Here is a 16957-nt window from a genome sequence, read left to right on the forward strand (position 1 = left end):
GGAAGAGAAAGGAATGACCGGGGACAAAGAGTGTTTTGCCAGAGCTCCCTATCAGTGGTTTCTGCTTATATCTCATTGGCCACCTCTAGCTGTAAAGGAGGCTGGGATCTGTGGTTGTCTAGGTAGATGAATTGCTGTCTGTAAGAGTGAGGGTTTCAGTACTAGGGTGGGATGGGGCCGGGGAGGGTTGTTGCTGGGCAGCCAGCAGTGTCTGCCACATAAAATCGCCATTTCTCGTTTGTGGTGTTTATGGCACACCATGCATTTCTCACATGTAAATAATTAACATGCAATTAAATACTTCTCTTGTTTGGTGTTTATTAATAACAGTCACAGACATGGTTGGGGGATACCACAGTAAACAAGACAGACACACATCCCTGCCCTTGTGGAGTCTCCATTCCCGGTGGTGGTGGGCTTTCTCCCAGCCTGGCTCAGCCCCTTGGCTCAGCGGGTCCACCTAACACCCTCTGCTTCTTGTTCTGTTCCAGGGCGATTGCCAGACACGCGAGGAGGCGGTGGCGCTTGGTGTGGGCCTGTGTAACAATGGCTTCATGCACCACGGTAATCCGCCCCTTCCCCTTCAGCCCAGCCTCCCTGGGGTGGGGTGGGGGTCCTGTCCTGGAACAGAAGAGCTGGCAGGGACCCTGGTCCCTGGTGCATTTTATGGCGGGGGGAAACTGAGGCCCAGAGAGAGCAAGTGGTGGGCTGGCGGCTGCCCAGCGTGCCCGTGGGTGAGCCCGGGCTGGATGCTGAGTGGGTCTGTGCTGCCCTTCCCCACCCCACCCACCCCGTTCTTCACTGATGGGGACATCACTTCAGGTGGCCAGTGGGGACCAAGGTGGCTGGTAAAGATTGGCTGCAAAACACAGACCGGATGTGAGGTCAAATCCATGGGCTTCCTAAGCCCTTCCTCCCTCATGGGATGTGGCCTCCCAGGGTGGGCAGTGAGGGTGGACGATGCGGACCTGGCCCACGGGCATCCGGGGAAGAGAGGAGAGGAGAGGAGAGGAGAGGGGTCCGTGGGGACAGAGGACGGGCTGGTTGTGAGCATGAGAGAAAGGAGGCCAGGCGGGGCCTCGCCCCTCAGATGCCTCACTCCTCCCCACACAGGAGGAAGCACCTAAGAGGGAGAGAGGCGGACGGTCCGAGATGGTCCTGGGGCAGGAAGCTGGGGAGACGGAGGGAGAAAATGGTTCCATTGACACCATTTTCAGTTAACACAGAAGTGATACTCTGCATGCCCGGCCTCCTCCTAAGAACTCTCCATGTAGTAATGAGTTTCGTCCTTGGGGCGATCGATCCTTTGATGTTGGTATGAATGTCATCCCCCGTCTGTAAAGGAGGAATGGAAGCTCAGGCAGCTGGGACACTTGCTCAAGGTCACCTGACAAGGAGGGGCTGGGATTTGAACCCAGGCAGGCTGGCGTCGCAGGCCACATGTCAACCACTGAGCTCTGTGGCCTGTCCTTGTGGCCCTTGGGGAGCCCTGAGGCTCCCACCCATTTGGGACGAGTGAACTTTGAACCTCCACTGAGGAGCCTTTCTCCTGTTTCCAGAACACTCCCCAGGGCCTTGTCACTTGCAGTTTCTCTCGCCCGGGTGTCCCTCCCTCCCTGCCTCACCCCCTCACTTCTTCAGTGTTTCTGCTCAATTCGTGCCTCCCCAGCGAGGTCACCTGGCCACCTGCTAGGATGGCTCCTCTCTTTCCTCCCCCCCTGGACCAGCTCAGATTCGCTTTTCTCCCTGGAGCTGCTCTGTCCCTGCGAGGCCGATTCCACACCTCCCCTCCGTCTTTGCTCATCCTGCCATCTTCCAGAGGCCGCCTCCTGCGAGCAGGCACTGTGCTAGGCCCTGGGGACCGGGGTGAGCACGATGGATGCAAGTCTTGCCCTCGTGTGCCCGTACGCGCATGTGCGCGTGTGCGAATCACACGACAGTAAATAAGCACATTTTCTGGACTCTTGTGAGTGTGTGAGGAGGACTTTGGCTCTTACTCTAGTGAGCTGGGCGTCCCGGAGGCTTCTGAGCAGGGGAAGGACGTGCCTGGCTGGGCTTCTGCAGGTCCCCTCTGGCTGCCTGCGGAGGGTGTCTGTGAGGGTGGGGGCAGAAGCAGGGAGGCCAGGGAGGAGGCGGCTGTCATAGTCCAGAGGAGGGACCACGCTGCTTGGATGCACGCGGTGGCAGCGGGGGCCTGAGACTCGGGAAGGGCTTCTGGCCGTTCCTCCTCCCAGCGTCTGCTCTGTGCTCCAGCTCAGGGGTTGGCAGACTCTGTCTGCAGAGGGTCAGACAGTAAATATCTTCGTCCTTGGAGGCCACACGGTCTCTGTCACAGCCCAGCTCTGCCCCTGTAGCCTAAAAGCAGCTGCAGGGGGATGTGTAAACAAGTGGGTGTGGCTCTGAGCCAGTAAAACTTCATTTAGCAAAACAAGTTTTCTACCCCTGGTCTAGCTGCTGGATTTACTCTCCCTTCAGCAGGGAGAGAGAGGCACCGCTGGGGTGACAGGTCATCAGATTTGCCCCCTGCCTCGTAGCCGGCAGGCCCGGTTTTGGGCCTGACTCGGCGGACTGCCGGCAAAGCCCTGCTCCTCCCCGGCCTCAGTTTCCCCATCTTTCCCTTCCCATCTGAGCTCAGCGTGGCCACGGCTCTGTGGGGTTGGGACTCACTCCGGGGCAGGTCGGGAGCCCGGCAGCCTCGGTCATTCCCGAAAGCCGCTCTGTTCCCTGCGGGGGCCCTCGCAGCTCCATTCCCCCCCTCCCGTCAGCTGGGCAGAGCCTCTCATTTGTGGGTGAGAGTAATTAGGGGTCCACCCCAGCTACTATTTTGGGAAGGCAGCTAGCTGAGGACATTGTGGAGGGGGTGATCCCAGGCAACAGCAACACCCTCAGGGTCGCTCAGGGAGAGAAATTGCAGGGCGCGGTCCTTGCTCCCTTGTTCCTGCCACGAACTCAAAAATAGGCTGAAAGAGGAAAGGGCCAGATCCGAGGGTTGTGGCCGCTGCAGAACGCAGGCTAGGGTGCAGGGTGGGGCGTGGGGCAGGGCCCGTGTGGCGCCTCCCGTGGCATCCGACCCGAGCTCCCGGGGCTCTGAGGTGTCCCCGGGGAGGGACCCAGAGGCCAGCGGTCCAGTGCCTTGGGCACATACAGGGAAACTGAGGCTCCCCATTTAATCCTTGCAGCCACCCCGGGAAGTTGGTGCCGTTATTATCCCCACAGATGAGGAACCTGAGGCTCAGAGAGGCTAAACGGCCGTGAAGTTGGGAGGGGCCGGGCAGGGGTTTGAATGTGGATCTGTGCCCGTCTCATGAAGCCTGGCCAGTGGCCTCGACTGGAAGTCGGGAGTGGTTGGCTCTCACCTGGCTGAGCTCCCGGACTCCGGGATTCCAGATGTTTCCCCACATATTTCAGCCGAGACACGAGACACAACACGGTGCTTCCTCTTCCCACTCCCTGAGTCTTTTAGCCTCGTGTTTACAGCGGAGGGGAAGCCAGCCGGCCTCCTGGGGCCTGGCTCCCAGCTCTGGGGAGAGCAGCAATTTGTGTGTCTGTTGTCTCCAAGGAGGTGATAGAGGTGGCCTGAGAACGGTGCTCACAAACAGCGAGCTGTCCCGGGAAAGGAAGGAGACAGGAAGGAAGGGCTCCTGATGCTTTCCACGTCACCAAAGGTCTTCGGGGATGGCGGGGACGTCGCGAAGCTAAGGCAGCTGCTTGTCCTTCTTTCAGGGGCTCGCTGGCTTCAGACGACTGCCTCGATTTCTCCCCTTTATTTAATTTGTCCTCGCCCCCATCTATCAGGCCAGGCTGGGCAGTATGGTGAAGAGGAGGAGCCTGGGCTCTGTGACCTTGGGCAGTTTATTTAGCGCCTCTGGGCTTCAGTCTTCCTGTCTTTAAAAGGGGTGCAGCAGGTCCTTCTTTGTCCGCGGAGTAAGTGAACTTAAGCCTGTGTCCCCGGCGTGCCCTGCACGAGAAGGTATTTAGTTAAATTGTAATCCGCAGGGACCACATCACATGCTGATTGTTACTGGTTCTTTTTATTCATTTTCCTGCGACTTGTCTTAGAACAGAGGTCAGGAGACTTTTTCTGTAAAGGCCCAGATAGTAAATATTTTAGATTTTGTGGACCATACAGACTCTTGCAATTATTTAATTCTGTCATTGTGGCCCCAAAGCATCCCCCAGACAATATGTCAATAAATGGGTGTGGCTGTGTCCCAACAAAACTGTTTCTAAAAAGCAGGAGTGGGCCACATTTGGCCCACAGGGACTGAGTGTGTTAGTCCCTGGTCCAAAGGGTTTCACTGTGGTCTCTTTCTGATTGTCAGTGAGGGTGAGTTCCTTTTCATACAATTGCCGCCCATTTAGATTTTCCCATATGTTAGTTGCCCATTCATATCCTTTGCCCTTTTATCGATGAGTTTCCCAGCTTTCTCTGGTTGATTTGTTGGAGTTTCCTATATGTTCTAGGTATTTATTCTTTGCTGGTTTTAGACAGTACAATTAGTTTTGAATCTGCGGCCTGCCTATGGCCTTCCTACTGAATGGAAGAAGCCCTTAATTTTATCATAGTGCTTTTTGGGGGGTCTCGTATATGAACTCCTTTTCTGCTCTAGGACAGAGATATTCTCCTGCATCTTGTTTGGTGAGCTTTGGCTGTTCTGTTCCTATGTAGGTCTTTAATCCAAAAGGAGTTTATTGTTATATACGGTATGAGGCAGGGATCCGGTTTTATTTTTTTCCCGTGAGTCAGTTTTCCCTGTACCATCTCCAGTGATCGTTCAGCACCCATCACACGCTGAGTCCCCATAAGCACAGCGTCCTCTTATGTGATTGCTGTTCTCTTCCGCTGGCTTTTCACCTGCTTCTACTGTGGTTCCACACAGGTTTTGTTACCATGGCTTTGTAATATGCCTTTATAGCAGTGGGGCGAGTTCAGCTTTTTCAAGGGAAGTCAGAAAGCCGGGCTTTTATGTTGAATATCCTAATATGTTAGTATTGGCACAGGATTTTACTTAATAGAGCACCGTGCTGGCCAAACCAAACTTGTCCAGCGGCTGATTCTGGCCCGTGGCTGCCAGTTGGCAGATGCTCCTGAAAGCTTCCCATGTGAGCCTGACCTTGCGCTTGCACGTCTGTGGGTTCACAGTGCTGGAGAAGAGCGAGTTCAAGGATGAGTCCCAGTACTTCCGTTTCCACGCAGACGAGGAGATGGAGGGAACCAGCAGCAAGAACAAACAGCTTCGCAGCGACTTCAAGCTGGTGGAGAACATTCTGGCCAAGCGCCTGCTGGTAGGAGCAGAGCTGTGCCGCTGCATCTTCCTTCCCAGACCCGCCTGCAGGCCCGGGAACTGGGCAAACTTCAGGTTATGGCTGGAGAAGTTGAGGTCAACTTGGAGTACCCAAGAGTACGGGGGATTCTAGGTGGTGGCTGGCAACGCTGCCCGGAGGCCAGGTTGCTTTACTGGACAGACTACCCTCTTGACAGATGAGATTGGGCTCGCTGGGCTCCTTTTCTTTTCCCTCCCATCTCCCCTTGTCTGCCCCACACCCCAGCCTAGCCTTGTGCAGGGAGGATGGCCTCCTGAGTCCTGCAGGACTCTTCCTGCACACGAAAATCTTGTGTCTTCTGGGCTGTCACCCTGTCCTTGTTCAGTTGCTGTAAATAGCCTTGCAGTTAAGGTAGAATATTTACCAGCCTGTTCAGATGTTTTACTAGCCTAGCCCACCAAATCCTGTTTCTCTCCCACTGGTGAGCAGCGGCCTCCATCTTAAGGCCTGGCCCAGAGCAGGCAACTGGGAGAGAGGCTTGGAGAGGTTAGGTCTCTTGTCGTTGCCAGAGTTGAGGCTGAAGTCCACCTGATGGGAAGGCAGCTCCATTAGCTTCTTTCCTATAGTACTTATGGGGGCTGCTGTTCCAATTCCCATTTATTGCACAACAAAGCCCTCCAGTACTCCCAATCACACTTAGGATAAATCCAGTCTCTCACCATGGCCTTCAAGACTCGTCATGCCTCTCCAGCTTCATCTCCTGTGCTCTCCCCTTCTTCATCCCACCCACCCCAGCCACTCCAGCCACCCTGATCTTCTTTCTTATCCTCCAGTACCTTGGAGCCTGACTCAGGGCCTTTGCACATGCTGTGCCCTCCTCCTGAAGCACTTTTCTCCACCCTTTATAAACTTCTGTTCCTCGCTTTATTCAGGTCTCAGCTCAGATATCACCTTCTCTGGCCCCGCTGCCACACCACTTCCTGTCCCTTTAAGTCATTTGTTAATTCAAACTACATGCACTCCCTGCACCACATTCTATAGTTCTTTGTTTGTAGTCTGTCTCCCCCGGTAGATAGTCAGCTGCATGAGGGCAGGAACCGTCTGTCTTGTTCAGTGCTGTTTCTGGAACAGTAAAGTACCTGGCCCATACAACAGGCAGCAGCTCAACACATATTTATTGAACGAATAAATGCATTTCCCTGTATCCCCACCACCACTGACCCCCGCCCCCCGAACCCACCAACCTGCCTGTCATCCTGTGATGGGGAGGGACGGCTCCTCCCTAAACCCCCTTCCTGTCCCCACGTTCTTGGTGGCCGGATACCTTTGGATCCATTTTATTCATTAAGTCAGTAAGTTGTTATTGAGCACCTACTGTATGCCAGCAGATGGGGAGACAGTGGTGCATAAATAAGGAGGCTCTGTCCTCAGGTTGGGGAGAGGAAGGGGAGACAGGCAATGAAAAGTAAACTAATACGTGTGGTCAGCAGCAGGCTGAAGCACGAGCGCAGTGGCGGGCCTTCACGTGACAGATACGTATTGAGCATCTTCTGCGTCCCGGCACCATCCTGCCGCACCCCACCCCCCAGTCTGTACCCTGAGTAGATCTGGGGCACGAAGAGCTGGCAGGATCACGGTTCTCACCATGCGGGCCAAGGTGGGGTTGGCTCCAGGCCCCCCTCCCTGCCTCACCATCTCTCCTGCCTTGGACCCTCAGATCCTGCCCCAGGAGGACGACTATGGCTTCGACATCGAGGAGAAGAACAAGGCCGTGGTGGTGAAGTCAGTCCAGAGGGGCTCGCTGGCGGAGGTGAGGCCGCTCAGAGGGGCCGCCCTGGCTCGGGCTGGGTGCGGATGGGAAAGTGGGGCATCTCTCCTCGTTTCTTGAGGCAGGCCGGCTCAGAAAGCCCTGGGATGTCAGTGGTCCCTCCTTGTTCATTGCCCTGGTGGGGAAACCGAGGGTGGGGCAGTCTTGTCTGCAGAACCCACGGCTTGGGGCTGCCCTCCCAGCATGTGCCACCAGCTCCCCCTGCTGGCCGTACGGGGTGGTGCATGAAAACGACCCGAGGGTCTGAATCCGCTCCGATTATGGAACAAATATCCGGGGTTGCTGTGACATGGATACAGGGTCTGGAGCAGGACAGCCAAGGATTCAGCCCCGGGTCCTCTCAGCTGTTCCCAGAGGTTGTGAAGGTGGGTGGGAGAGAGGCACCTGCCGCTTTGTCCGGGTGCTCTGGTTGCTTCCTCGTAGCGATTAGCAATGTGTACGGCTGCAAGTAGCCACATGCCTCGGTGGCAGGAACCGCGGGGCTTCGTTTTTCTAATAACATAAGCAGTGAGAAGGAGGTGGTTGTGTCTTGGTTCGGGGTCGATGTCTCTTTGACTTTCCTGGCCAAGCCCTCGTGGTCACAAGGTGGCTGCCCCAGCCTTGTGTCCTCACACGGCTGGGCGGGAAGCACTGACAGCTCTTCCTCAGGGGAAAAGCGTCTTTCCCGTTAGCGCCCCCTGTAGGCCTCCCTCCATAGCTCGTTGGCCAGAACGGGTCTCCCCAGCGCCCTAACTGCTTACCACAGAGGGGAGCGGGGCAGCCCTGGGGGGCTCCCGCTGGTTGCGCTCGGTGCCTGGTGCCGGCTCCGTGCTGCCTGAATGCATTCAAGGCTCCTTAGTGAGGAGGAGAAGGGAGGGGAGGGGCCAGTTACCTGGTGTGCTTGTCTCCCGCCCCACCCCCGCCCAGATGGCCGGCCTGCAGGTGGGGAGGAAGATCTACTCCGTCAACGAGGACCTGGTGTTCCTGCGGCCCTTCGCAGAGGTGGAGTCCATCCTCAGCCAGTCCTTCTGCTCCCGCCGCCCGCTGCGTCTCCTGGTAGCCACCAAGGCCAAAGAGTGAGTGTCTCCCCCGGGTGGGGTGTCTGGTGACCTTCTTCTCAGGTTGAGGAGTTGCCCGAGTCCTAGAGGTGTTGCTGGGGGCCCGAGCCGTCCCGATTCCCCGTGCTTCGGGCTCCTTCTGCAGGCACGTGACACAGTGGTGCTGCCTTTGTTCAGTCGACAGATGTTTGAGCGCCTGCTGTGTGCCCACTGGTGTGTCAGGCTCTGAGGATGCAGCCCCGTCTGGATGGATTCATTTCTACCCTCGTAGATCTCAGTCTGTTTGGAGGGTAGAGCAGGAGACAGACAAGAAACAAAGCAGAAAAGTAAGAGACATACTGAGCCAGGTAGTTCAGGTAGTAGTGAGCGTGGACCAGTCTATAAAGCTGGGACAGGAGACGGACTGTGTGGAGGGCTGGTGGTCAGAGAGATGCCCCTGAGAACTGAGGTGAAGACCTGAAGGAGGTAAGGGAGCGAGTCAAGGGGACTTCTGGAGGAAGAGGGTTCCAGGCAGAGGAAACAGCGAGTGCAAAGGCCCTGGGGTGGAACTGTGGCTGGTGTGTTTGAAGAACAATGAGGAAGCTGATGGGGCTGGAAGAGAGTGAATGAGAAAGAGGGGTGGATAATGAGGTCAGCCAGGCCCTATAGGGCCTGTGCCCACGGTAAGGACCATGGAGCTACTGGAAGGTTCTGAGCAGAGGGGTGGCATGATCTGATGTAGGTTCTGGCCGAATCTCTCTGGCTGCAGGTGGAGAAGAGATTGTCAGGGGCAGAGGTGGAAGCAGGGGGAGTGGTAAGGAGGCTGGTGGCCCAGCCCCGCGTGGCAATGGTGGGGTGGAGAGAAGTGGTCGGGTACCAGATATAGGTACAGGGAGAAGCATTTTCTGTTTTATAACCTGCGGATTTGGTTTTCACTTCTCCCTTCTATTTAAGGCAGATGCTCCCGGTTTTCTATTGATGAGAGTGATGGAAAGTTTTAAATAGGATTATTTCAGTAAAAAGACCTGTCAGTTTAGGGAAAATGATTGATAGTTTGGTTGGTATGTAGAAGTGGCAGAAATCACCAAGGTGGAACGTTCCTGCTGCAAGTTCCAGAAATACCTGGTGTTTGAGAACAGGCTCTCAAGACGGCCTTATCTGGCAGGTGGGGACGATCCAAGGCCCAATGTAGGGGGCACGCCCTTGGTAGGGGAGCCCCTGGATTAATGACACCTGCTGTATGACCCCGGAAGGTGTTGCCCACTCTGCCCTGGTGACCCACTGCAGAATGGCCAACACCTGGGCTTTCAAATCATGCTCTCTGGGGGACACGTGGGCATTTTTCTAGAGTCAGCACCAAGAATAAAATGTTCACTGGCCAAGGTGCTGGTCTGGCTGCCACGAGGCCTCCTCTCACCAAGAGAATGATGGAGAAGGGGTAGGAGGGTGAGTGGGAATTTCTGTGCATGGACTGAATCTCCAAGGGTGGGCCAGCCGGTTCTGATCAATCAAAGATCCTGCTGCCGTGGGCTTTGGTCGACGAGGTTTCTCTATACATTTGGACAGCGTGGTGCTACTGCTATTTGGGGTTTGATTTCCCAAAAGCCTGGGGGGCAGGGGCTCCCAGGGCGACCCCCTGGGCTGTCGGGAGCGGTACTGCTTTACCTTATGGCTGCTTTTGCTTGGTGCAGGATCATCAAAGTCCCCGATCGCCCAGAGGTTCTGTGCTTCCAGATCCGTGGAGCTGCCCCGCCGTACGTCTATGCTGTGGGGAGAGGTGAGCGGGAGCCTAAGAGGTGGAGAGGGGAGCTTTGGGAGATGGGTTCGTGTGTGTGTGGAAGGAGTTCAGAGGCCCCCAAACCATTACCTCCAGGCCTGTGCTTCTTAGTGCACCATTAGTACTTACCTTCTTTGCTTGAAGCCAAGGCTTGCAAACGCTTGTGGAGGGGGGTCAGGCAGTTACAAATGGGCAACTAAAATGAAGGCACTAGGGAGTGGCGAGGACTATGGCAAAGTGAGAAAAATACATGTTCACTCGAAAAGGGGCAGTTTTTCTTCAGCTGAAGCTCATTATTGCCAGGCAGGAATGTGGACCTCCTCCTGCCAGATTTGATTTTTTTTAAAGAAACCAGAAATAGGCATTTGGCCACACTTCTGTGGCCAGATAGATCCAGGCCATAGGCCAGCAGTTTGAGACCTCTGATTTCTTATTGCCTTCTCCTTGGTGTGCTGTTTAAGAGGTTACTCTGTCCAGGAGATGAAACCAGATTGACCTGAGATACGGGATTCCCAGCCCTCTTTGCATCTGAGGGCCCCGCTTTTAAAGTTTAAACATTCACTGCCCAACTGTTGACCTTGTGGTCATAGTTGTACTTTTAATATGTATTGATCGAAAATGCATGTCACGATAGAAAGCTACGGAGAATTTGTTAGTATCTTCAAGTAGGTTTTAATTTGATTTATCCCTAAAGCAGTGGTTCTCACCTGGGGGCAGTTTCACTCTCCAGAGACATCTGACAGTGTCTGGAGACATCTTTGGTTGTTATACCTTGGGGTGCGGGTGCTACTGGCATCTCATGGGTAGAGACCAGGGATGGTGCTGAATATCCTACAGTGCCCAGGACAGCTCCCCACAGAGAAGTATGCAGCCCAGAAGGTCAGTAGTGTTGAGAAACCCTGCCTTAGAGCAGAATAGGTGTTTATAGGCAAACTAGGCAAAAATAGTAAGACAGCTGACATTTCTTGAGTCCTTAATAAGAGCCAGGTACGGAGCTAAATGTTTAACATGTTTCAACTCACCGAATCTCTCAAGAACCCTATGAGTAGATATTATTAGTGTCTTCATTTTACAGATGAGGCAGCCAAGGCACAGAGAGGTTATGGAACTTGCCTGAGGTCCCACAGTTGGTCAATGACAGAGCCTGGGGTCCAGGCCTGTACTTGTCCCCATCACACCACGCAGGCCTGATTTTTTCCCGTGTACAAAGCTTGACATTCACTTGCATTTCTAGACCCTTCATATTAACCACACAAAACCCTGGGGTCCAAGCCCTGCCATTTGGGAATTGTGGTGTAGCTGAGAAAACATGCCCTTAGAGTCTGGTAGACCTGGGTTCGAAACCTGCCTTATCCTAGGCACGTGACCTTGAGAGAGTCACTTTGCCTCTCCGAGCCTCTGTCTCCCTGTCTGCAAAACGGGGCTGATCCCGGCCCCAGTATCATGGGTTGTAGTGGGACTTTAAAGGAGATGAAGCTCTAGAGTGAAACGTTTCTGGATTCAAGTCCATCCTCCCTTGCTGCGTGACCTTGGACTAGCTGCTACTTCTCTGAACCTCAGTCTCTTCTTCTGCAAAATGGGAATGCCAGTCCCTGTCCCACCCACTGGCATGGGGTGGAGAGTGGCTGCAGGGTGCGGGGGATGGAGATGGCGTTTGGGGGAGTTGGGGTGGTGGGTGGGGCGGGGGACAGGTTCATCTGGCTACTTGCCCTTGCCTGGCACTGCCCCGGGCTCTCTTCGCCTGGCATCCAGCCTCGAGCACTCTTGTCCCCCTTAGGCTCTGAGGCCGTGGCCGCAGGCCTCTGTGCCGGCCAGTGCATCCTGAAGGTTAATGGCAACAACGTGATGAACGGTGGAGCCCCAGAGGTGCTGGAGCACTTCCAGGCTTTCCGGAGCCACCGAGAAGAGGCCCTGGTGAGCCACCTGGCAGCTAAGGGGATCGGGGAAGCCCTGCTCATTGGCGTGGGGGTGAGGACCACGTTCCCTTCTCTGGGGAAAAGCCTGAAGGCACCACAGCGTTTTGGGTGGGGTGAGGTGGGGTGGGGCTGCCTACCTGGCAGGGCTGAGCTGGGCTTGGACTCTAGGACCTCTCTGCTTCCTAAACCTCATGGCCTTGGTTTTCACAGCTGTGAAACGGGTGTGATAAGACCCTCTTTTCTTACCATGTGGGCACGTTGGGCAAATAATCACGTCAGTGGTAAAAAATTGATGTTCTACTTGGGTTGGGGACCAGAGTTCTGTGGAGGGTGATCCTAATTCATTGGTTCATTTACTAAGTGTTTATTGAGCACCTGCTGTGTGCCTGGCATGTTTCGAGGCCCTGGGGCCACGGGAGAGACAAGGTTCCTGCTCCCGTGGAGCTGACTTACATTTCCTAAGGCTCCTCCTTCCCTGGCTTCTGTGTGGAGCACAGACTGTAGACAGTGACGGCTGAGTGTGACTGCAGGTCCCTCAGGAAGGTTCCAGAGTGAAGTCTGGGAGGGCTCTCTGAAGGTGGTGTTGCCGACAGGCTAAAAGCCTGAGCTTTGGAATTAGGGAACAGTGTGCACCTTGGCCCCTTCCCTTCCTCCCTGGGCTCCTGGCGTCGTGGCCGCCCCTCTTACTCTGCTCCCTGCACAGGGCCTGTACCAGTGGGTCTACCACACCCACGAGGATGCCCAGGAGGCCCGGGAGGCCCCCAGCGAGGACCCTAGTGGCGAGGGGGCCCGAGAGGAAGACCAGTCCAACTCAGGTAACAGGACAGGTGGGCCGTGTGACGGAGGTGCCAGCAGGGACTGGGTCCTCCTCTGTGTGCACAGTCCTCCCGACCCATCCGGTCCATCTCGACGCCACGGGTTCTGTGTTGGCCTCTGACCGCTGCTGTAACAAAGTACCGCAAACCTGGTGGTATAAAACAACACGCACTCGGGGCTTCCCTGGTGGCGCAGTGGTTGAGAGTCCGCCTGCCGATGCGGGGGACGCGGGTTCCTGCCCCGGTCCGGGAGGATCCCACATGCCGCGGAGCGGCTGGGCCCGTGAGCCAAGGCCGCTGAGCCTGCGCGTCCGGAGCCTGTGCTCCGCAGCGGGAGAGGCCACAACAGTGAGAGGCCCGCGTACCGCAAAAAAAAAAAAAAAAAAACAACACGCATTTATTATGTTACAGTTCTGGAGGTCAGGAGTCCGAAGTGAGACTCACCAGGCTATAATCAGGGTGTCAGCAGGGCTGCTTCCTTTCTGTGGCTCTATGGGAGAATCCATTCACTTGCCTGTTTCAGGTTCTAGAAGCTTGGCTCGTGGCCCCCTTCCTCCATCTTCAGAGCCAGCAGTGTTGGCCTGCGTCCTTCTCACACTGCCACCTCCCTAATTCTAACTCTCCTGGCTCCATCTTCCCCATTTAAGAACGCTGTGATTACACTGGGTTCAGCTGGATCATCTGGAATAATCTTACTGTAAAGTCAGCTGACTAGCAGCCCTACTTCCAGCTGCAGCCCCAGTTCCTCCTCGCCGGGTAACGTAGCGTATGCACAGGGCCCAGGGATGGGATGTGGGTATTTTTTTAGGGGTTGTTATTCTTTTTCTTCTAATATTTTGTTGCAGTGTTTTGTTTTATAAATTTATTTATTTTATTTTTGGCTGCGTTGGGTCTTCATTGCTGCACGCGGGCTTTCTCTAGTTGCGGCGAGAGGGGGCTACTCTTTGTCGCAGTGCACGGGCTTCTCATTGCGGTGGCTTCTCTTGTTGCGGAGCGTGGGCTCTAGGCACGCGGGCTTCAGTAGTTGTGGCTCGTGGACTCTATAGAGTGCAGGCTCAGTAGTTGTGGTACACGGACTTAGTTGCTCCACAGCATGTGGGATCTTCCTGGACCAGGGCTCGAACCCATGTCCCCTGCATTGGCAGGCAGATTCTTAACCACTGCGCCACCAGGGAAGCCCCAGGGGCTGTTATTCTGTCCACCATGGGCTCCCATGTTTTTCTCTCTGCCCAGCCTCAGCCCTGGACCCCCAGACCTGTCATTCTACCTGACATCCCCGGATGTCTGACAGGCATCATGGCCAAAATTGAACTCCTGACCTTCCTCTGAAGCTTGTTCCTCCCCTCAGGGTCCCCTCTCCATCCTTCCAGATTCTCAGGCCCCAAACTCAGAGTTCTCCCTGACTGTTCTTTCTCCTGTATCCTGCCACCTTGCTTCCAGCATCCAGGCTCATTGCCTGTACCTTCCCCTTGCAACCAGAATCACCACCTCCATCGCTGCCTGGTCCGAGCCACCATCATTTCTCACCAGGACTATTGTAATGGCCTGCTCACTCTCCTCCCTGCCCTGCCTTACCTCTCCTCCTGTAGGCTAGTCTCAAAAAATAGAACAGAACCTTCCAGTGGCTTCCACCCTATGCAGGGCAAAGACCAAGTCCTTGTCATGGTCTTCCAGGCCCAGCCTTGCTTCCCAGCCTCACCTCTCATCACTTTCCCACTTGCCCTCGCTGCTCCATCCACTCCAGCCTCTTGTTCTTAAATACCAAATGGACTCCTGCCCCAGGGCCTTTGCACTTGCAGTTCCCTCCGCCTGGAATGCTCTCCCCCTGAGTACTTCTTACCCATGCTCCTCGCCTCACTCAACTCTCTGCTCAAATGTCACCTCCTCAGAGAGGCCACCTTGAGTGCTGTAATTAAATAAGCCCTTTCTGTCCCTCAGTGTCTCCTTATCCTGTTTTATTTTTCTTCACCATGTGTATTAGTTGACATATATCATACAGTTATTTATTGCTTTTCTTTGTTTTCCCCACTAGCGTAAGCTCCCCGAGGGCAGGGATTTTGTTTGTTTTATTCCTTGCTGTATGCTCCGAGCCTTGAACTGTGCCTGGCGCATAGTAGGCACTGAGTGAATACTTGTAGTTTGAATAATAGCCCCTCCTCTCCGGTTGCTTCTCTGGACTCTGCCCCGTACTTCTGCTGGGCTGGGGGTGGGGGCAGATGCCATGGGTAGACCAGGGGTTTGGGTGCCTCTGTGTCCAACAGCTCTGGGCTCCTGGCTGGGGACTTTGGGGTCAGAAAAGAACCAGGGTTTATGGGGTTGGCTGGGGAGCTATCCTGCACTGCTGAAACACCCACAGCCTGGCAGAGGGGTCCTAAAGGGGACAGGCTGGTGGGGAGGGGGGAGAGGCCAGCTGGCAGGTGTGAGCTCAGTTTGTGCCCCTCTGAGAGGAATGGGCTGTGGGCCTCCTTCCCCAACATGTGGGCGACCCCTGATGATGACCGTAAACCACGCTGAGAGGAGTTGGTGGTTTCTACTCTTCTGTTCAACAAGTAGAAGCACCTACTATGTGCCAGGTTCTGTTCTAGGAGCTGGGAGACACGAGTGAGCAAGGCAGACAGGGCCCCTGCCCTCAGGACACGGATGTGAGGGGAGCCAGACAGTGAACAAAAGAACAAAAAACCTGACAAGTGGTGACACAGTATGAGGGCGAGGGGAGAAAGAGTGATGGGCTGTGTGTTGAGAGGTCCTCTTTGGAGCAGGTGGGGAGGAAAGCAGTTCACGCCAATAAAGTGTCTACTTTCTCCTTAGATACATCACTGCCTAGCTGTGTGGCTCTGAGGAGTCACAGCCTCTCCGGGCCCATATTAATCAGGACTGAAACTGAGCTACATAAAAACATTGGCTCAGCAAACTAAAATGTCTGAGTAGGGTCAGCAAGCTTCAGGTCTGGCTCAATCCAGCACTTTATATAGTGAGGAGGCTCTTGCTTTTTCTCCAGTTCTCAGCTCTGCTCCCTCTGTGTTGGTTTCCCTCTTACATGCTGTTTTTCCCACCTGGTGGCTCTAGTAACTTGGGATCCAGTTGAAAAAGAGAATGTCTTCTTCTCTTTGCAGATCCAACAGAAGTGCCAGACTTTACTCTCATTGACTCAGCTTGGGTCACGTGCTCACTCCTGAACCAATCACTATGAATAGAGGAAATCAAACATGCTGATTGGCCAGGCCTTTGCCTCTGGGGGAGGGTGTGGTTGGGGGGAGCCCTTTTCTGAGCCACAAAGACTGAGAAAGGGGCTCAAGGGTAGATTCCTAGAAGGACAGTCTTCTAGAACAAGAGGTGAACGATAGCGGGCTGGCAAAAATGAACAGAGCTGCAGCACTTTAGTCCCCCCATCCGTCCAACACAAGCCATCTGCGGTGCTGGGTCAGGAGGCTGGCTTGGTGTGGGGTGGTGCCCCCTCCTCAGGGTTGCCTGTCCCTCTGGCTTCCAGCCTTCCCCCTGCTGTCCCTGGGTCCCCAGCTGAGCCTGCACGAGGACAGCCCTGTGGTCAGCCTGACGGTGGACAACGTGCACCTGGAGCATGGCGTGGTGTACGAGTACGTGAGCACAGCGGGCATCAAGTGTCACGTGCTGGAGAAGATCGTGGAGCCCCGTGGCTGCTTCGGCCTCACTGCCAAGGTCTTGCTGGGTGCTGCCCTGCCCTGAGAGGTGGGGCAGCCTGATTCCCATGTCCTCAGAGTTAGCCTGGAGACCTGCATCCTAGTTCCTCCCCCTCGACTCGGTAGCTGTGGGGCTTAGGAGACTGACTTGTTATCTCTTAGCCTCAGTTTACTCATCTGCTAAACGGGCCAGTAATAGAGCTGACCTCACACACGTATTATGAGGCATATAGTAGTCACCCCAGATAAACCCATTAAGACCCTCCCAGGTGCACAGCGAGTGCTCAGTAGCTGTTAATATTTCTGCAGATCCTTGAGGCCTTTGCCACCGATGACAGTGTCTTTGTGCAGAACTGTGGGCGGCTTATGGCCCTGAGCAACAACATAAGGACCATGTCCCACTATGAGTTCCGCAACATCTGTGACACCAAGCTGGAGAGCATCGGCCAGAGGATCGCCTTGTACCAGGAGGTGCCTGCACCCTACAGGGTCTTAACTTGGGGTATTTTGGTTGTAAAAGTCAAAACCCAGCCCAGTTTAGCTTAAACAGGAGAATTTATTGGTTTATATTACTGAAGCATCCAGAGGTGAGCTTCAGGCATGGTTGTATCCAGGCACTCAAACATCACACTATGACAAGAACAGGGCCTCTCTCTTTCTCTTGACTTTATTTTTCTGTCTTGG

At 54.8% G+C, this 16957-nt stretch overlaps 1 protein-coding gene across 5 annotated transcripts in view; it reads left to right on the forward strand.

The window, feature by feature from the left end:
- Positions 1-16957, forward strand: part of PREX1 (phosphatidylinositol-3,4,5-trisphosphate dependent Rac exchange factor 1) — a 197954-nt gene that overhangs the window by 156674 nt on the left and 24323 nt on the right. For 4 of the 5 annotated variants that reach the window (XM_024750367.1, XM_024750369.1, XM_024750371.1 and 1 more), the window contains 10 exons: positions 492-564; positions 5144-5286; positions 6983-7075; positions 8000-8148; positions 9493-9555; positions 9801-9886; positions 11664-11800; positions 12506-12617; positions 16105-16292; positions 16583-16744. In XM_024750367.1, the coding sequence (XP_024606135.1) occupies positions 492-564; positions 5144-5286; positions 6983-7075; positions 8000-8148; positions 9493-9555; positions 9801-9886; positions 11664-11800; positions 12506-12617; positions 16105-16292; positions 16583-16744 (1206 nt within the window). The remainder of the gene's footprint in view (positions 1-491; positions 565-5143; positions 5287-6982; positions 7076-7999; positions 8149-9492; positions 9556-9800; positions 9887-11663; positions 11801-12505; positions 12618-16104; positions 16293-16582; positions 16745-16957) is intronic. The other variant, XM_024750368.1, reaches the window with a different exon arrangement.

Source organism: Neophocaena asiaeorientalis, unplaced genomic scaffold (genome assembly GCF_003031525.2).
Source record: "Neophocaena asiaeorientalis asiaeorientalis breed wild unplaced genomic scaffold, Neophocaena_asiaeorientalis_V1.1 scaffold606, whole genome shotgun sequence".
NCBI lineage: Eukaryota > Metazoa > Chordata > Mammalia > Artiodactyla > Phocoenidae > Neophocaena > Neophocaena asiaeorientalis.